Here is a 21766-nt window from a genome sequence, read left to right as displayed (position 1 = left end):
TAAAAAAATAAAAAAAAAAAAAGAGAGGAGGAAAAAACATAGAGTTTGCTAAAGGCCGGCTTTCATGGGTAGCAGCTGTTACCCTTTCACCAAAGGTGGGAAGTGAGTCTTGGAGTAATTTCAAATGGCCGCTTAGGGAAGATCCTCCTTGTTAACAAAAAAGAAGTTGTCCATGAAATTACTCCAACCACAATTAAATTCCTAATATTGTAAGTCTTCTATTTATATTTTTCTTAACAGAGATTTTCGAATGAGAAGTAAGACTAATAGAAAGTTAGAAACCCTACTTAAGTATTATTATTTTTTAATTAGTTAGTGTGTGTGTGTGTGTTTGTGTATATATATATATATATATTAAAATAATATATATTATAAACCGGTTAGCTGCTATTAATCTTTTTTGCCTACCCATAAAACGACTAATTAGGCGGTTGTGCGGTTGCAGTTATTAAGAGTTAATAATCGCTCTACTTGTACACTCGTAACATCAATGCTCCAAGTTTAAGGAGAATTTTTAAGAACTTGAAGTCAATCACGGATAGATAAGTCCTATTTTAGTTGTTTTAGAAATTATAAACAAAACATTGGATTATATAGTTTTTTTAATAACTTATTTTAAGTTTAAATATCAAATTTCACAAAATATTTATGAATAAGAGCTGATGAAAAATTACATTTATTTCTTGCGGACTTAAACATTTAAATAATTTTTTCCTTTATCAGAAATGTTCTTTTTAATCTTTGAAGGAGTCTTTGCTTAAAAACAAAGCAAGTTAGCTAATGTGTAATTTACACAAATTTCTTTCTGGCCATCTTCTAATGCTGGCTCCACTTTTCCAACAACTTCCATAATCATTATGAAGGCACTTGACCACTATGAGGAATACTCTGCAAAATTGTAAAAGCCTATTTTATTTGATCGTTCATGTCTCCACTACAGAGACTTTTATGATTCCACAGGGACAATACAAATCAAATCAAATGAATTCATTGTCATGACAACTATTGGGAAAAGTAATGCATTAAGGATGCCAGGAAGTCTGAAAATTCTGGATTTCATTAGCAAGCGGAAGTTTTACCCTCACAAGGGGGCAATATGTCATCTACAGCGGATGAACACACAATGCATAACCAAAAGGGTCAAATAACTGTAGTCCAAAAATTATCAACCGTCTCCCCAGGGGAAAAAAAAAAAAAATGAAAAATTGAACACTCGAAAATGTGGTAGCTATTAGTGTCAGATCTGCTCCTGATTAGTGGGAGTGTATTTTTTTTTTTTTTTTTTTTTTTTGAATCATGCTAACTGGCACTTAATATGACCTGACAGCATCCCGGCAAACAGAAATCTAAAAGACTTCATGTATTGAAAACCCATCTCTAAGCTCCTAATCAAACTTGGCCGAACTACTCGATATCCTGCACCAAGTGTATATATGCTTCAGTATATGTTCCGAAGAGTAGCGAAAAGCAAACATATGGGCTCAATTTCTACTTAAGTACAAAGATAACTCAAAGTTAGCAATATGAAAAGATCAGTATGATGCAATAGGGGAAAAGAATACACGCAAGGCCTGGGACAACAACACTAAATGCCCCTTTATTTTCAGTTGGACGCAGGCATTAAACACAACACAAGACAGACACCAAGACACTGCAGTAACACGGCATGCTTGTTATATTGTGTAGTCCTTTTGGTGCTGAGTTGTCTTCTCAGAAGAGCGAGAAATTATGACAACCAACCCAATCAAAAATAGTAGCAGTCATTGAAAATCAATGTATGCTATTCTTTCCCCACCCCCCCCCCCCCCCCCCCCCCCACCCCCCCCTTTTTTTTCTCTCTTATGCGAAATGATGATCAATGCATCATAATATATTATGAGCTAAAAAAGTAAATAGATTTGAGGAACGCCCTGTAATAAGGGAACACTTCAAACTGAACGACAACTTGCTAATTAGTTAGTATTCAATACAATATCCTCAATAGAAATTGGAGTCCACAATTTGCTATCACTAACAGACTTACATCCCCAAGCAATAAAACCACCACTGCTGAACCTCACCTCCCTAATGTAATACAACACTAACGAAAAGTTGTCCATATAATAAGGGAGCACAAACTAGTGAGATCATGGATACCAATTGAGCAGCAACCATCTTAATCATCTAATCTAGAAAACCCATAACTTATCATATTTATCAATAAACGAATTTCAATTTTTTCGTCGAAAAGTAAACATCGTCTCCAATACATGCAAAAATATCAAAATGATGCTGTGATTCAACACGTTTGTAAAACCAGGCTTAAACCTGAGAGTTGTAATCTTCAAAAATCTGTCTTTAATATCCTAATTAAGTTTCTTAATTGCCTCATAATGATTATTAACATCCTTAATTAAGTTTCTTAATTGCATCAAAACCATAACTGAGATTCGAAGTTTGAGGCAAAAACACAAATTTTGTTTCACTACCAAGCCTTCTGTGACAAGCTAATGTCTACAAATGGTGGTTGTTTCCATCAAGATCATAAGAAATGCTTTACTGATGTGTGACCCTTCTATAAAGAATAATAACGATAGGTATGCTTGTAATTCTTTCAAAACCACATTTATAGAACCTAATTGCGTTATTAGAAAGCAAAGTTGTAGACATTATAAGTAGATTGCATAATCATTCTGAAGGTGTGATCAACTCTTACAACACAGAGTTGACCTTCCAAGTCCAATGTTCTAAATCAATATCAGAACTCAATTAGCCACGCCAAGTATGATCCTTAATCTTAAATTAATTTGAGATATTACAAGCATTCAAGACCCCAAAAACGTGAAAGTTCACATTAATAAAATACAATTCAAGAAACTCTTACAAATCTAGATAACACATTCAGTTAGCAGATATCAAACATTGAGCCTAGAGTTTTTATATTTGATATACACAAAACTACTATGTTCTAGAAATGTGGTAGAAGATAAAATGAATATACATAAGGGAACCTAAATGATGTATTTGGTGATAGGCTTCTCAAAACCAACGATAATATTTTGATTGAGTGTATCACCGTGCCATTACAGGTGATTTCATATTTCTAGTAAGATCTTAGCAACTAATGTACTGCAAATTATTTCAATCCATGCTGCTGTAATTCTATCGTAGCAGAAATTTTCTTAAGCACGTGACTAAATCAATGAACTTCACGCCATGTAGAAATTGCAAAGATTATGATAAGCAGATGACAATGCCAAATCAGAGGGAGAGGGAGGAAGAGAGAGATTATGTTTACCTACTGGGTCTTCTTTTCCTTGTTAAAAGATATTGGAATCTTTTTTAGAAGGTTATCATCAATTTTCCTATACTGCACCTGTAAGATTCCAAGCACTACCCACAGCTGCTCATTAATGTGGTCCTGGAACTTGTCATAAACCACAGGAACTGAAAGACTAACAAGAACCCCTGCATAAATTAAATTGAAAATTCAAGCAGTTCTTTCAAGGATGACACATTTTATTAGATGATGGGCAGCAAAGTGACTCACCGATAAAGACCAGAGTAATGAAGTTGAAGAGACTACCTATAAAAGATACTATCCACAAGCCAATAGCAACCTGAAACTCAAAAACCACTAAAGAAAATAGGAAAAAACAGAAGAAGAAGAAGAAGAAGAAGTCATGGAGTCATAAACAAAAGCACCAACCTTAAGGAAAAGTTTTAAATTCCTCCCAAGCGCAATGTCACGTGCAATTGACAATGCAGGATTGATCCACACTTGCATCGCATCAGCAGCCTTCGCAACAAACTCTTCAGAAATTTCCAAGTCAGGAATGGGAGGAAGAGGCCTAAATCACAGAGCACAAAGCAATTTTCATTTATCACAAACAAAATCGTCTTATCAAAAAAAAAAATTCCCATGCAAACCTTGAATTTTCCATCTCTGTAATTCAAGGCCCAAAACAGTATATATCACAATCAATTGTTCCACAGAAACCCAAATATCATTCTCTCTCCAATGCTCCATCATTTGGGAAAAATTGGGTCAAAATGTTTCAAAATTTCCTTCTTCTTTTTTTCCCCCACTTGTTTTCTCTATATCTGGTTAAACCAACATATCATCCATCAACATGGTTCCTATGAATCTTGATCCTAATCTCTTCATTACAAAAAGGTTTCACAAAATATTCATAACTAATCTCTTCACTGCCTAGATTTGTCAATTTCCTGAAAATCAAACAGAACCCTGAAAATTCACCAAGAAAACAGCAATGACCAAAGCAACCAATTACACATCTTATATGCATAAAAGAGGAAAAATACCTATTGAGAAGAGAAGCAGATTTTGCCCAGAAAAAGAGAATGACAACAAGGAGCAATAGAACATTTGCCACAAACGATAGAGGGTTATAGCCCGCCACTTCGAAGAGGCACCACAGAGTCGTGGCAGAGATCAGCCCCACAACCCCTCCATACCAATTCTTCCACAGCAACACATCAGCAACTACCATTATCAAATACCCAAATCCACAAAATCAATCAATTAATAACTGACTAACTATTAAATTTCTGAAATTATACCAAACTTTTGCTATATGAGGAATCCGATTCATCTATGAACATAAAATATACATAAAAATGTACATATACATGTATTTAATCTATATATGTGTGTGTATAGATTCATAGATTCAGAGAGAGAACCTGAGCCACCGCCGAGGGCCTGATGAACGTTTATGCGACGAGGAGGCTTCGATTCCATGGCGCGAATCTTGGGTTTCACACAGAGAGAGATGGGAACGTGACGTTGACAAGACAAATATGTCTCTGAACAAGGGCTTGAGGTCTGTTAACCGTTTCCCCACTGGGCAATTTGGAAATGCAAATATACATACCATTATATAGGATATGATGCGGCGAGAGTTATTACAGCGACCAAGACTGATTGTCGTTATGCTTTCGCATGCCCCAAAATGATTGCTTGATTTGTTTCCGCATGCTTCTTCTTCACGTGGCGTTGCTGCAATAACGCCTCCTTTATGTATGCAATTTTCATTTTCTAGTGTGTAATCAATTTCTATTAATTTAAATTTTTGAGATAAGTAATAATTTAAGGTCGAGATCTTAATTTCTTGACTCTACATATTTTCAATTAAAATATTTTACATATCATGTGATCCCACACGTAAAAGAAAGTGTTAATATTAATTAAATATTTAAATTTATTATTTCCTATTAGGATAAGCTTTTAATGAAATAGTGATTTAACAACTATTATTGTGCATCAATATCAGAATTATATGGGTTCAAAATTTAAACTTGTTTAATGTAGAAGTAAAAAATGTTCCTTCATGTAGAAGTAATTCTTAGATTAAAAGCTTGGAGTTCATGAATTTGAGTCACTAGGGCAATGTTAATACCAATTGTAAAGCATATAGAAGCTGAAAAAGTGAATGTCATGTGCACCATGGGAATCGACAATGGGGTGTTTAACGATGCAAAACTATTTCCAAAAGAAAGAAGGGTAAAAAAGCTAAGGGTCCAAAAAGGCAAAATTACTATTATCTAAAAAAAAATCCTTCATCTGAGCTAATATGCATGTTCAAAACTCAATCCATTATGTTCTACAAAAGTCATTGACATTCCAATTGCAGTTGGGTAGAACGTAGAAGAGGCAGCAGTCTATCAGCAAGAAGGGTAGAAAAATTGTTTAACAGAACCAACCATTTCAGATTATCTGATCCGCAGGTACATACAGAGGACTTCAGCTTACACAAACGGCAAAAAGTAGAATACAGAAACTGAAATCCAAAAGAAGTTGGCGTGCCCCATTTTGTCCTTTTACTTGAAGATGCTAATGTAAATCTTGAGCCAATACTTGAAAATCAGACTTTGGTGAAAGCTTATTCATTTATTTTGCTGCCTCCTCACCATCATCAGAATCCCCTTCATCATCCGAAGATTCTTCCTTATGATGCTCTTCTCCTCCTCCATTCAATTCACTTTTCTTCTCCTTTTTCCTTTGTTTTTTCTTTTGACGTTTGGAACGCTTCTTCGCTGTTCGTTCCTCAGCAGCTTTCATTCTTTCCTCCCTTCTCATATTGAATTCAGCCAGTTCTTTTCTTCTTTGGTAGTCAACGTCCATCCTAGTAAGCCGATCTTGCTCTTTCCGTCTCATCTGGCGATACTGTTGTAACAGAAATATGAGGTAGAACAGAATATAAGATATGCAAATACAATTTACCAGCAAGCTTCTCCAACTTGTCATAACCACTCACACATCCACACATGATGCAAAAAGTAACATCTGAGAAAATAATAATATTTTTGAAGGGCATGATATAAGCAAAGGTTCTCCAAGTAACAGGGACCCTAATTCCCAGAGAGTCATTGCAACAATAAAAATGTGCCATATAATTGAATGTGCTCTTACTCTACCCTTCATCACCAAAAAGTGTGCTAAATTACTAATTTTAAAACACAACAAACTGATCAATGTTTTTTTTCTAGTGTCAAAAATGCCTTTAGCCAATAGGTTAGGTTAGGTATTAAGAATCCTATTGAACATCACATCTCCATCAAAAGCTTAACAATTTATGCCCCTTCCAACTTTTCCCTGACTTCAACTGCTTATATATGCACTTGTGCATGTATATACATTTGTGCATTTCGGAAAGAATAAAGAATCAGAAAATTAGTGTGTATCACAGATTCCCTAATCTATGACTTATTGGTCAGCATGGAGCTACCAAGTGATTCAAGAAGCCTAAGAAAATAAAGTTCAGTTCCAGGTTGATGCACTAGAGAACTAAACAAACATTGATCTTTTTTTTTTACTGCATACAGTCTGTATTCAAGAGGAAGAGCTTTGCAGCCAAATGCCAAAAAAAAAAAAAACTCCACAAAAAATATTAAATATTCTTTTTTTGTTAAGTGAAAACAATAGTTTTTTGAAAATAGACAAATAAACTATTTTCTAGGGACCAAATAATTAGTATCAAGAATAAATACCAAACACGCACAATGACTAACAAATATCTTAATTAAATGCTTCATGGTAGCACGGTAAGAACTCTTTTAACTTTTTAAAGATTGTTTAATATAGTTCCTCCTGAACATACTAAAGGAAACAAGGTTATGCCACTCGCAATGCTAAAGTTCTGATGGTTTCATGCTTTAACAAACCACCCCAGAATCAAGTTTTCTATTAAACTTAGGAATACCCATAATCCACAGATAAAAGAAGATATAATGCCAAAGCTTATTAGTAGCGCAACAATAGACTAGGTGATGACCATGCCACTTCCATCCTTGCACATGAAACACCTGTTCAGGACTGCAGCAACCCAAGGACCAATAAATAAAGTTTCCAGTGCTCTCAAAACCATGCGGGAAGGTTTCCCACCATGTGGCTCACCAATTTGATCCAACTACAATAGTCCACATGGCAAGTGATCACCAGTTAAGCTTCACTCCATCCTGTAGTCCACACATAGACAATAACTCGTACAAGGAGAACGCAGAGCGCAGATCACCTTCTTCACCCTTGTTCCCAGTGCCAAGTGTTCTGAAAAGCCTAGAGATGGTATAACTTTGCAATAAGAGCTTTTGTCTACCCCAAATTTAAACCCTTCAATCACCAAAAAAGATGGGGCACAACTCATTCATGGCACATTATTTCTTTTGATGGGTAAACACAATTCACATACCCATACTCAGATTCAAATCATGACTCTAACCTCCATCCTTGATTATGGGAGGAAGAGATGCCTTCTGCTCCAAAGTGAATTAACAGCACTTGGAGCACTTGGTTCTTATCAATCATTTGCGGCTCAGGTGATGGTCTACTTTGTGAATCATGGATAGCTAGCACTTGAACATTGGTTAGTAAAATTTCAAAAATTACATTTATTTAGGTTAATTCTGTTACACTCACAAATCTAAATTTCAGCATCTTTATCTAATTCAATAAATATTATCTTCCTCAATCACACCCCGAATTACACCAAGACAACCAAAAAGATGTTCCATGTTTCCCATGGTGTATCCCCTGATTCATTCATCACTATCAATCTCATTGATTTGTGCTCATCGTGGTGATATAATCATGATCACCAATACACTGATGGATCTTTTATACTAGATACAGAGCACAGAGTACACAAATCCATTCATTGTAAAGGCATCAATGTAAATTAGTGAAACTTATTGGAATGCCCTACTTCTGCTCCAGCTTGATACCTGGCATACAAAACCGAGCTAGGGTTACAACGAGTCCAGTGAGCAAATCATACAACACGCCTTCGCTATTTCCACACTTTGGTAGATACCAATATCGATTTTATGCCTCCATTATCTAACCTTTGAGCATAATGCACCAAGAACCTACCAGCCAGTTCAGCTGCTCCTCATCTTATACAATTTTTTCTCCATGTGTATAACTTTCTCTATAGGAGGAGATCTCCTCCTCAGAGCATCCAAGAATTCGCATAGACTATCGGAGAAAACCCAGTAAAATTCCTTGACCAATCATATTTCAGTATCGATATCTTTCTATTAGGATCACCGTTTTTCCCTATAGCTACTACTCATCTAATCACCTGAATTCTGTCTAAGCTCCATACGCCCACATTAAAAAGAATTCTGGGTGTGCCTCTAGATGACCAATTCACTTTTTATAGCTCACAGAACCAGTTTGTCACATGCAAATTTGGTACCTCTCCTCATAATTCTACATTCTTCAAACATACACGTTATCTCCATATATGTATTCTACCATCAACGACAAAGCAATCAAATGCATTCAATTCCCAAATCAGTAACAAAAAAGTAGTATAAGTAGAAAAAATAAAACGCTGCACGCTTAAATTTTGGACAAATTACCTGGTGGAAGTCTCCGGAGCCGGAGCCGGCGGAGCTACCGGAGGTATTGCTGACGCGGACTGGAACGTTCTCGAGGATCCGCCGGAGCTTGATCTCCAGGTCCTCCTCTTCCTCCTTGAATACAGGCGGCGTGTACTCGACAAGCGCCTTCGAGCCAGCCGACGGCTCCGGCTTGCCAACCAACTGAAGCTCCTTGGGCCTCCCCATCGACATGTTCGCCGTCCCAAAAAAAACCCTAATTAGTTTTTTGCCCCCAAATTTGAAATTTTGTACTCGACGAAGAACTTTGAATGAGGGTTTGGTTGTTCTCGGGGGAAATGGGAATGGACATAGAAATTGTTAATTACATGAACGTGCCCCGAGACTTCTACAAATTTAAAGTATCTCCACTGAATTTATCTAAAATTCAGTATTTGAATTTTAAATTAATATATCGTCCATTGCTATATATATCCTCCTCTCTCTCTCTCTCTTCTTTTTTTTAATTGGAACAAATTACTTACTTTATATAAATACATTTTGAAATTTCTTCGACCCGAACTCTGTCTATGACATAAAAAGTCGCCTCTCAAGCAATAATATGAGCTATAGAATTTGCATATCTTTTAACATATTCAATACTCCACAATCTCTTGCATAAACCTTCTTTGATTCCATCAATAAGATAGCCAATTTTGCTCTAATTTTAGCTAGGCTTGGCAATTCGGGTTGTCGTGTCAATCATTTTAACTAATTTGATAAAAAAAATGTGTCATAAACGCGTCATAATTATGTCATAAACGGGTTAATTGGTCATAAACGTATCATAAACAGGTTGACGGGTCATAAACGGGTTATAGCCTAAACCCAAACCCTATGTATTCGAGTCGGATTCGCGAGTCGTGTCAAAATTGCTAAGCCTAATTTTAGCCCCTCGCTTTAACCGTATTGACAACCTTGTGTTTTTTACTCATGTCTTCTTTATGTCTTCCTAAAATTAATATAATTTCTAAAATCACCATTAAATTTGTGATAAACTACTATTTGAGTTTGATTTAATGATAATTTTTAAAGGCACATCAATTTTAGGATGATACAAGAGAGACATGAGTTTTTCTTCTAGCATTGCTCTTTTGTGTTATTTGAATGAAAAATGTTTTGTTTCATTTTTTCTGCACATCTCTTGTCAATCTTCGTACAAAATATGTACAAATCTATAATTGAATTTGTAAGACCACGTAAGAATTCTACATATTCAATGATGAAATTGTAAAAAAGAATGTGTAAAAAATATGTAAAAAAAATGACACTAAACAAATATTTTTGAATAGCCCATCAAGAATAGAGTTAATCCATATCTTTAACTATTATGTTACAAAAACATCAATACGGAGGGGAAGACAATCACTTCATAATATTTTAGTGACCGAAATGTTACAAAGACTTAAAATTATAAGAAGAACAAATTGTACCATTAGTTTTTATGGTTAGATTAAATCATAAATCGCTAATTCATATGGTTGGCTTAATTTATAAATCGTTTCCTAGAGTCAAATTAAGTTAAGCGCAACGTCGGCGCCAATAAGATGTCGACACGTATTGATTAGAATAATAAAAAAAAAAACTTAAAAAATATTATTTTAAAAAAATAAAAATAAATAAAAAAATGAGTGACTGTCGGTGGGGGCAGCCACCCCTTTGACTGGGGGGTGGCCTGTGGGGTAGCTGCCCAACTGACAACCACCGCGACCATCCTTATTATCTTTTTTCAAATTTTTTTAAAATAATTTTTTAAGTACTATTTATTTATATTTTTAATATTATAATCAACACGTGTCGCCATCTTATTAGCGATTTTTATTATTTTTAACAGAATTTGATTATAGGGAGCAATTTGTAAATTAAGTCAACTACAGATATCTCTGAATTAATTTTAATATCAAAGGGGGCGATTTGTAAAATTTAGGCCAACCACATAATAAAAAAAATATAAATAAATAAAACTTAAAAAATATTATTTTTAAAATAAAAAATAAAAAATAAAAAATGAGTGACTGTCGGTGGGGCAGCCACCCCTTTGGGGGTCGCTTGGCCACCGCCATAGCTCGGGGTTGGCTTGTAGGAGTAGCTGCCCAACCGACAACCACCGCGACCACCCTTATTATCTTTTTTCAAATTTTTTAAAAATAATTTTTTAAGTACTATTTATTTATATTTTTAATATATATTTTTATTATTATAATCAACACATGTCGCTATTTTATTGGTGATTTTTATTATTTTTAACAGAATTTGATTACAGGGAGCAATTTGTAAATTAAGTCAACTATAAATATCTTTGAATTAATTTTAATATCAAAGGAAGTGATTTGTAAAATTTAGACCAACCTTAGTCATTTGCTGTTTGCTGATGATAGTTTGCTGTTCTGTAAAGCTAATTCGGTGGAATGGAGACGCTTAATGAGGATCCTAGAAATCTATGAAAATGGGTCCGGGCAGAAATTAAACCTCCAAAAGACTGCGATTCTTTTTAGCCGAAATACCTGTGAAGCCAAACGACAGGAGATCCTTAATTCTTCGGGTTTTTCTGAGGTTGAACGGATCGACAAATATCTAGGCTTGCCCTCTTTTATTGGGAAGTCTAAGATTCAGTCTTTCAATAGTATCAAAGATCGGGTGCAGCAACGGCTCAATAATTGGAAGATTAAGTTTCTCTCTCAGGCGGGAAAGGAAATCCTTCTAAAAGCAGTGGTACAGGCTATCCCTACATATAGCATGAGCGTTTTTCTGTTGCCTATTTCTCTATGTAGGGATCTTGAGGGGATGATGCAAAGATTTTGGTGGGGGCATATGGCAAATGATGCGAGGGTTCATTGGATGAGTTGGACGAGGATGGGAAGAGCAAAAACGATGGGGGGCCTTGGATTCAGGGATTTGATAATGTTTAACAAAGCACTTCTTGCTAAACAGGGTTGGCGTATTTTGAAATTTCCACATTCCCTTGTTAGTCAGGTGCTGCGAGGAAAATATTTTCCTCATGATTCTTTTCTGTCGGCTGAACTGGGGAATAGACCTTCCTATGTGTGGAAAAGTTTGTTATCTGCAAGGGAGCTGCTTGAAGACGGTTTGGTGTGGAGAATTGGTGATGGGAGTAATGTGAAAATCTGGAAGGATAGGTGGCTACCAACACCTATTACTTATGCTGTTCAATCTCCTCCAAAGGTAATTCCAGAAGATTCTCTTGTAGCAACCCTAATAGATCAAGAGGCCCACACATGGAATTTGGGGCTTATCAACTCCATTTTCAATCCAGATGAGGCTAAGGTAATTGCTTCTATGCCTTTGTGTCCTTCTCTTCCTCCGGATAAACTAGTTTGGCAGGGTACCACAGATGGGATTTTCTCTGTTAGGAGTGCATACCATATGGGCATGGAAAATATTTTTAGGGGGAGGGGAAGTGCTTCTGGAGAATCTTTCAATAATAGAATTTGGAAGACTATTTGGAAGTTGGAGGTTCCAAATTCTGTTAAAATGTTCATGTGGCGGGCTTGTAATGACCTTCTCCCAACAAAGTGCAATCTTGTTAAGAGAAAAATGGTGGAAGATTGTACATGTCCCTGCTGCTACAGAGAAGAGGAGACGGTGGTTCACGTGTTGTGGTCTTGCCCGGCTGCCCAAGATGTGTGGGGTTGTGGATCCATGATTTTTCAAAAATGTGCTTTTAATGGAGACAGGATTATGCAGTTTATGGAATTTTGCTTGGACCGGATGAAGATGGAAGATTTAAACCTAATGGCTGTTATTGCAAGACGAATCTGGTTAAGGCGAAATAAGCTCATTTTTGAGTCTTCGTTCTCCCATCCCCAGATTATTTATTCAGAGGCTGTGGCGCAACTTGAGGAGTATCAAAGATGCAATAGAAAGGAAGATGTGATCGTTCATGTGGAAAATCTGCCGACCATTCCTAGTCCCCAAATGGAATGGTATCCCCCTCCTATGGGTATTATCAAGGTCAACTGGGATGCATCTATTAATACCATAAAGGAGTGGGTTGGTATTGGTATTGTGGCAAGAGATCATTATGGAAATGTCCTTGGAGCAAAATCCCTTACTAAAATGGTTGTAGCTGCACCAAAGTTAGCGGAGGCTATGGCAGCTTACGAGGCAGTGATTTTTTGTAAAGATATGGGATTTTATGAGATTATTTTAGAAGGGGATGCAAAACAAGTGGTAGATGACGTGAACTCAAGATCCCCAAAACAGGACGTTTCTGGTCTTTTTGTGGAGGGTATAGAAATGGAAATGCAAGGACTAAGAGAAGTTACTATCGCTCATGTCAACAGAGAGGCTAACAATGTTGCTCATCTATTAGCAAAAGAGGCCTCCACATTAGAGATGGATAGAGTTTGGCTTGAGGAGTGTCCTAATTTTATTTTGAATGCTGTACTTAGGGAGATTTTGTCTTCCTAGATCCTTCTTGTTTAGGATCAATTTGTTTACTTAAATGAAGATTGGCTACTTTGTTCAAAAAAAAAAAAAAAAAAAAAAAAAAAAAAAAAAAATATTAAAATTTTCCCCTACGAGAAATAAGCTACAAATCTGAATAGACTGGAATCCTAATATTATTAAGAAATTACGACAAATAGATGTATATAATGTTTGCCACTAACTACTAAAACAGGATATTGGTGTATCCGGATTGCTTATATTTTTTAATCATTGTATAAAAATAATTTCAAAATTCTAATTATTATCTTTATTTATATCTCACTATTTATTATCTTTAAAAATATTTGCCATCCATTATATCTTATTAAATTATACGTAAAATTATTTTTCAAAATTTAAAGGATCCCTCTCTATTCTGTCGGGTCCAAAATTATAAGCCTATAATTAACAGCCCATTGCCCATGTTCCCTCAAATTTGTCAGAAGAATTTGGTATTTGTCTTATTTTGTAATATTATAATTTTTTTTAAAATTTAAAATTTAAAATTAAATTTAATAGTAATTCATCTTAAATTTAATAATAATTTTAAAAATTACATTAACTTTGAAAGAAAAAAAAAAAAAAAAATCTATATTACCGTGGTTTATTACACAAAACCAAATCATATTTATGTAAAACAAGAGTAAGATTCTTTAATCTGACCAAAATAATTCACTTTTCCCATTATGTCTGATTTCTTACCTGAGAGTCAGAGACCCCCCACTTCCCAGTAAAAAAATCCCTAAAAATTTCCTAATTCTTTGGAACCCTAATAATTATGGAACCTTTGTCAAAAGCGACAACAAAAAATCTTGACTGCTATAAATTCAAAGCTCATCAACAACTACAAAACCCCTATGCCAATTGTCATCCAAGCTCTCTTATCTCCAGCCACCACCTTGACCTAGCTGTGTATGGCAGCTAAATGCCTAATTTTGACTTTAATCCGAAACCCTAATTTCACAGGCCCTCGAATCGACGAGATTCAGTCTTTCCAAAGAAAACCCAGTAGGCCTCTAAGCCCATTTCCACAGCCAATTCTTCCAAAACCGTAAATCTCCATGGCCACAGACGCCACAGCTAAGTTCCAAAACCCGGAATTTCGGCCTGTACCGCAGCCGCCAGACTTCCACCCGGAGTTGGCAGTGTCGGCCCACGACGGCCTCCACTTCTGGCAGTTCATGATTGCCGGTTCGATAGCCGGCACGGTCGAGCACTTGGCCATGTTCCCGGTCGACACTGTGAAGACCCATATGCAGGCTATGGTATCGTGCCCGGTCAAGTCGGTTGGCGTCCGGCAAGCCCTTCGGTCGATTTTGAGATCCGAGGGTCCCGCTGGGCTCTACAGGGGAATCGGCGCAATGGGTCTCGGGGCCGGACCGGCCCACGCCGTGTACTTTTCGGTCTACGAGGTGTGCAAGAAGTACTTCTCCGGGGGGAACCCGAATAACTCGGCGGCGCACGCAGTCTCGGGCGTGTTCGCGACGGTGGCGAGCGACGCCGTTTTCACGCCGATGGATATGGTGAAGCAGAGGCTTCAGCTGAGCAATAGCCCCTATCGGGGTGTCTTGGATTGCGTGAAGAGGGTGTTGAAAGAGGAGGGATTTAGAGCGTTCTATGCGTCGTATAGGACCACTGTGATCATGAACGCGCCGTTCACAGCCGTGCATTTTACGACATATGAGGCGACGAAGAGGGGGTTGATGGAGATCTCACCAGAGAGTGCTAGCGATGAGCGGTTGGCCGTGCACGCCACCGCTGGGGCCGCTGCCGGGGCTTTGGCTGCGGTTGTGACCACGCCCCTTGATGTTGTCAAGACCCAATTGCAGTGTCAGGTATAATATTGGTTTCTTTTGCGGTTACGGTGTGTGTTTGGATTTTAAGGTTTTGTTCGTACTTCGGTACTTGAGACTTATGTTAGGCTATGTGGTGTTACTGGCATTAGTATATCTATGTCTGTAGAGTTTGAATTTTAAGGTAGGAAGACAACATTGTATTTCTCACTCTTAGAACTGTAATTTGGAAAATTTGTTTCATATGTTAACACTTCGATAAACAATTATGCATGAAAACAATAGCTTCCGGTTGATTTTTAGGTAAGTACTCCATATGCAAGATATGGCATACGTGAGAGGGATGTTGCATGTAATGGTTATAATTTTTTACCTTTTTGCTAATGAACACAAGCTACTCATTGATCTCTATTGGGAATGGATTCCAATTCTTTACTTTCATCTTTGCCTGAATCCATCTTAATGTTCGTAGATATCACTGCAATTTTATACCTGATTACTTATCTTTACTAGAAGTTGGGTGGCGATTGTTCCCCTGAAAGAATGGTTTTATTCAAAATATTTTCATGCTTTATAGTCTAGACATTGTGTACATGACTTTTGTGTTTGGTGATGAAGTTTGATTTCTCGAATTAGCCATCACGGTGGAATGAAACTTTCGTAATTAAATTTCTTTTCATGACCAAGCAGTAGATTACTTTCCATCTCTTGAGGAAGAAGCATGGAACAAAAGAACTAGAGTAGTAACAACATACGCTAGTTACCTATTACAAATTCATTGATAGTGAAACTATTAAAAAAAAAAAAATCATTGATAGTGCTCATGAGGGCATCAAAATATTTGGTCCCACATTCCTGCTCAACTATGAACTGTACCCTTCAACAATATCAGGAATAAAAATGAATAATTGGAAAAGAAAAGGGTTTTGAAAACCATGTATATATTCATTGGTAAATACTTATTACATAATCTGTAATTTCTTAAGATGACCTGTGTGATGGTTAGTGACTAATCATTCAGGATGCATAACATTTAATTGGCTGTACAGGGTGTATGCGGATGTGATAGATATACAAATGGCTCAATTGGGGATGTACTTCAAACAATAGTTAGAAAGGATGGATACAGAGGGCTCATGCGGGGATGGGTTCCACGGATGCTTTTTCATGCTCCTGCTGCAGCTATCTGCTGGTCTACATATGAAGCCGCAAAAACTTTCTTCCAAGAACTCAATGATAGCAGTAAAAGTGGCACCGGAACCTGAATAGCCTTCAAGAAAAAGGGCATTCTTTATCATGCAGCTGCATCACAGATACCTCCTTTTGATTAACAACTAGAAGTCTGCTTCACAGGAGGGAGGAGTAAGCAAGACAAATAAGCATTTTTCCCAATAACCTGACCATGGTCTATTTCATAAGTGGAAGCAGTCAGAGTAATTGGTGAGTTTTGGAATTCGTTTGTATTGTACACGCGGTCAGTTTAATTATCTTATTTATATATGTTTTATTTTTCTTTTTACTAGTTTCCTTGATGAGAAATCGCCACTTAAATCATTACTGTGCTACGAATTTTTGCCTTAATTTTGGGTTTCATATTTTGTAAGGTTTAGTCAGATAAAAAAATTTACGGGCGGCTGTTTACCATCACAATTTTCATTTTAATTGTAGCTATTGGTCTGTGTCATAAGCTGACAGACTGTCGCGATCTTGTTAATAAATTTCAGATATCTTGGTTGGCTGGTATATTTTTTTCTTCTTCTGAAATTCCCTTTTTATGTACTTCCACATAATGATTATTATTTTTGTTATAAATAGTTGATTGCTTATGGGTTCTTTCAGTACTTGTCATAGAAACTGGTGGCCTTTAATATTTAGAACTGGTATCTTCTTTTTGCTAGATGCTTGTGGTTATTCTTTCCTTTTATCTATCTCTTTCTTCTACTTCTATGTGGTCAATGTGGAATTGCTTGGGTTTTTCCACACAGGTTTTTCCTTTGCTGATAATTAGAAGATTCATTTCAACTCAAATGATGTCAATATGTCTACTTTTTCATCACTGTCAAGTGTCAACCTGTATCCCCATTTGAGGCTTTGAGTAAGGCATTGATTAGGGTGCAAACTTGCTGATTGGTCTTTTAGGGAAGTGGTTTTTCTATCCCTTTCAGGACCACTAGGCCAAAGAGGAGAATTCATGCGAGAAACTGCTGTTATGCCCACGAATATTCCTTGCCTCCTAGGTGGATTGTTTTGGCATTGGGATGAGAATACTAGCTGATTTGTGAAGAATGCTTGATGATTGTCCAACTTCCAATCATAGGCTGTTAATTGGTTTTTCTTTTCTGGGAAAAGCTTTTCATTGATGGAAACTTCATGTTTGCTCCAGAGGGTGAACATTGAGGATGTTCGCTGCAAGAAAATGTTTTGAAATTAGAAAGCCATGCCTACAGATTTGTCCCAAACTTTTCACTGTCTCATTCTTGAGTTCTAGTCTTTTTCACTCTTTCTTTTTAATGAAGTTTTCTACTAAATTGGGTTGCACTCTTTTAATTTGACATTTGTTTTTAGAATGTAAATCTCACGTGCATTATTTGTTCTTAGAGCATGTAATTTTCTCAACTTGCCCAACAGAAGATTCAGATCAGCCTCTACCGCTCTCTTCCTCCACCGGTCCACCCAAACAATACCCAAAAACAGAGCTTCCGTTTTCGTAGGAGAAGAAAATGGAAGAAAATAGAAAGGAGGAGGAAAGAAATCCTACTGTCTTCAAATCCTAACCCACAACCCTCCAGAGCTGCTACACAGCAATTCGACTGGGTCTCCTTTGTCGTCGTCGGGTCTACCCTCTTTGTCTTCTCCGGCGTCTTCTCTCAGACGACGAGGAGGGAGACCCGTGTCAAAATTATTTAATTAAATAATTTGTAGTGCCTGTAAATTTCATGCCAAAATTTTTCTTCCAAAGGGAAGCCTCATGTCCCTACGAAGGAGTTAACTATCAGCACCGCGTTTCATATTGTCATTGCAAAGATGCAGTGTACTAGTTTGTTATCCATGAGTGACTGCTCGCCAAGGGATGAAGTTTTTCTTCGAAGTTGGGTTGATGGAAATTCTTTAAATTTAATTTATTAAATTGATATATATTTTTAAATGTATTTTTTATAAAATTAACAGAAAGCATGTGATTCTTGCATGAGATAATCACGTGTTCTAAAGACAAATATAAATTTTATAGATTAAATTGAAAAATAAAATAAAATTGTAGATTAGATTGGAAGAAAGCCTCTCTACTGTTGGAGTGGGATTAGATTACAATATTGATAACCATCCAAATCGATGTAATCACAAAGAACTGATTTAATATCTCTTATATATATATATATATGCATGGACTCCAAATAAAGCTTAATGACTCTACCTTTACAAAAAGGGATCAAATTATTTCATTTTATACCATGACAAAATATAATAAGTATGACGTGCAACAAAGAATCTTGTTAATCTCTTCTTTTCTTTTTCTTTTTCTTTTTCTTTTTCTTTTTATTTTATTTTATCTCATATGCCACAAATTACTTGTAATTATTGTGATAACAAATTCTGCCTGGGTCCGACTGTTAGCCGTTAGGCCCTATCACCTATGTTGCGCAGAGACCAGAGTAGAATTATGTTCATAGCTTAAATCAAGGCTACCCTTTTTTTAATGTTTTTAGAGAATTTTTTTTTTTTTTTTTGTTAAAAAAAAAAGTGTTTTTGGTAAAAGTAATTTTAAGTATTTTATATTTTATCTTGTTTATTAATATTTTTATTTTTAATTTTTTTAAATATTATCAAACAAATCTCGAAATACTCATAGATAAAACTATCTTTCCCTTTTTACCTAAAAAAGAATACAAGATGAAAGGATTAACTTTGAGTTCTCAAACCCAACTGCCAAAACTTATGGAATGAAATCTAAGATCATCATGCATACCGTTTTATGCAGCAGAATCAAAGCCATGTGTATTTCATAATCACTTCTATTGTAAATCACGTTATATGATTCTCTATAGTCTATAATGTAACGACCCTCGAGTTTCGAAATGCTATGTAAATTTGCAAGCTAAACGTGTGTTTTAACAAAATCAATTGCAAAAAGCGTCCCGTTTGAATGCAATTTCATTGATGATTGTAAATAATGAATTTCTTCGCCCTAAAAACAAAAAAAAATAAAAAAAAAAATAAAAGAAGCAAAAAACAAAGAGTAAAAGAGAGAGAGAGAGAGAGAGAGAGCTTCTTTTTTCTTTTAGGTGTTTTTATAATTTCAATGGGTGAAAAGCTCAATCTTTTGAAATCTGGATCAAGCAATCATCCAACTTTTACCTGCCTGCCTTGATGACTTTGCTGCCTCACATATCAATACAATATAGTATCATTTAACTACAACCTTGAGCTTCAAGCATTATTTACCCTTTTGGAGACAAATGGGCTAATAAAAGCAACAACATGTGCATTGCCTAGGGAAACCAATTTCTCCCTATCTAGTTTCACACCCACCATACCCTAATTAAATCAGCATATGTAGGAAACATCCTCGATTCTTCTCAACCACGTGCAAATCATCCTTATTATAATCTCTTTTACTGTACACACATTATCCAAAGCTCATTCTACACCACAAATTGTCAATTGATATACCTAAATCCACCACCATGTTTCTGCACAAGGTAGGATTGCTGTCACTAGGATCGATCTGGATTTTCAGCAAATTGTTTTTTTGTCTGGATTGTCAGTAATTCAAATAAAAAATATAAGAGAGTTTTTATGAGGTTCATCTGCCTCGCCAGATTTGCCTAGCGGGTAAGCTGCTCAAAACTTGTTGAGCAGGTAGACCTCATAAAAAATCTCTAATCATATTGGTTAACTACAAAAAAAAAAAAATTACATTTACTGCCTTTTTTTAATGTCGTTTCTCTCAAACGGCAATAAACCATGGTTTTAATGCCGTTTAATTTGAAAGCGGCATAAAATTTATGCCGTTTTTATGAAAAATGCATAAATTTATGCCGCTTTTAGAGTAAACAACATTAAATTTAATGCCGCTTAATGGAAAAGTGTCATAAAATTTATTAATCGGTTGAGAAGCGGCATTAATAAAATGGCACTGACTGTTTGTTGTCGTTTATATAGCCTAAAACGGCATTAAAAAAGCGGCACTAAATGTAGTTTTTTTTTTTTGGTAGTGGTTAGACATAAAAATTGCTGAGATCTCTATTCCACTAGAACTTGTCGTTTGTTTAAGAACATTTGATTCGACAAGTATCAAGAATCACCCAAATTCTGTCATATTAGCATTAAAATAGAATTAAAATCCAACATTTGGTTGAGTTGTAGGAGTATTGTATATAGGGTTTGATTCTTCCTCACCATGCGTAATCAAGGCTACAACATGTGCTCTACCTAGGGAAAGCAATGCACATTATTTAATTAGCAAAGAAGACATGCATTCTTGATTATTCTCTAATCCCTATCACGTGTAAATTATATATATATATGTAGGTATTTGTTTATATATATATCATCGTCACCATCCATTTCACCGATGGAATGATATGGGTTCACACACTATCAGTCTATCATGGCTTCTGTTAAACTAGGGTTTTAATAATATATAGCTCTCAAGCATGTTTTTGGCAAATTACTTAATTAAAAGCAAAAGGGAGCAATAAAAAAAAATATATTATTCATGAAAATAGTTAATAAATTTGTGTTTTAGTACACGTTTTGAGGATTGCATCGCCTCCTAGACGACCTTACTCGAGGGTCAAAGCATTGGCTTGAGTCCAGTTTCAGTTGGAGTTATACCCGTTAAAATTGGGACGCTTGTGTCCTAATATAAAATTATTGGATCCAAATCAAACATTTAATTCGATCATTTGTAGTAGCACATCGTTGTCGTTTGATAGAAATAAAAATAAAAATAAACAACAAAGAAAACACTACATGTCACCACATATGATTCTTTTTCTTTTTCTTTTTTTTTAATCTAAGTTCTAAAATGTTTGATCATGTTTAATGAAATTCAATTGAGCAAAAGAGAGAACAGAGGCATGGTCGAGTTTCATTGCACAAGGGCATTCTTTTACATAATTTATTTGATTTTTGATAACTTAATCAATATCTTTTTGATTAATTGGTAATTTAACAGTGTTTTCTCAATACATTAATTAAGCAAACCACACAAGGGCTTACCATTTTCTTTCTATTTCCAAATTTTGTTCCAAAAAAATTTATTTTCAAGACAATTTTAGATAACTTTCTTCCATCACAAATTTCATAAAATTGTCTTAAAAAACTGAAGACTTTGGCAAAAACTTTAGTGTTTTATTATATTTAAAAACCAAAATACACTTTTAAAATACCATTTATAATATTGTAGTCCCTCTCCCTCAACAACTTCTTGGAAGATTTCTTTAAAAAAAAAAAAAATTACCCCTAATTTTTATTTTATTTTATTTTTTCAATTTGACCTTCCCAAATTGCAAAAACTGACTCCGCCCCTGCTTGCATAGGACCGGGTCGTACATGGTTCATTTGGGATCATCTATGGACCCATTTCTTGGTTACCGTTATTCTTTCAGAATCTTTCGGCATTGCTTTTTTTCCTTTTG

At 35.7% G+C, this 21766-nt stretch overlaps 3 protein-coding genes across 3 annotated transcripts; 1 reads left to right on the top strand and 2 right to left on the bottom strand.

The window, feature by feature from the left end:
- Positions 1-1029: 1029 nt before the first annotated feature.
- Positions 1030-4868, bottom strand: LOC133880936 (reticulon-like protein B11). Its single transcript, XM_062319903.1, has 6 exons — positions 4687-4868; positions 4306-4486; positions 3689-3830; positions 3530-3599; positions 3278-3447; positions 1030-1416 (listed from the first exon to the last, which is right to left on the bottom strand). Exons 1-5 carry the CDS (start codon positions 4742-4744, stop codon positions 3278-3280), a joined length of 621 nt encoding a protein of 206 aa, XP_062175887.1. The 5' UTR covers positions 4745-4868; the 3' UTR covers positions 1030-1416.
- Positions 4869-5581: 713 nt separating this feature from the next.
- LOC133881702 (uncharacterized) lies at positions 5582-9236 on the bottom strand. The gene is made up of 2 exons (XM_062320705.1): positions 8866-9236; positions 5582-6169 (listed from the first exon to the last, which is right to left on the bottom strand). Exons 1-2 carry the CDS (start codon positions 9076-9078, stop codon positions 5894-5896), a joined length of 489 nt encoding a protein of 162 aa, XP_062176689.1. The 5' UTR covers positions 9079-9236; the 3' UTR covers positions 5582-5893.
- Positions 9237-14087: 4851 nt separating this feature from the next.
- On the top strand, positions 14088-16868 carry LOC133881700 (uncharacterized). Its single transcript, XM_062320704.1, has 2 exons — positions 14088-15167; positions 16175-16868. The coding sequence occupies exons 1-2, from the start codon at positions 14394-14396 to the stop codon at positions 16388-16390; spliced, it is 990 nt and encodes a 329-aa protein (XP_062176688.1). The 5' UTR covers positions 14088-14393; the 3' UTR covers positions 16391-16868.
- Positions 16869-21766: the final 4898 nt, after the last annotated feature.

The sequence above is a fragment of the Alnus glutinosa genome, chromosome 11 (genome assembly GCF_958979055.1).
Source record: "Alnus glutinosa chromosome 11, dhAlnGlut1.1, whole genome shotgun sequence".
NCBI classification, from domain to species: Eukaryota; Viridiplantae; Streptophyta; class Magnoliopsida; order Fagales; family Betulaceae; genus Alnus; species Alnus glutinosa.
Note: the sequence above shows the minus strand (reverse complement) of the source record. Positions and strands in the feature narration are given on the sequence as shown.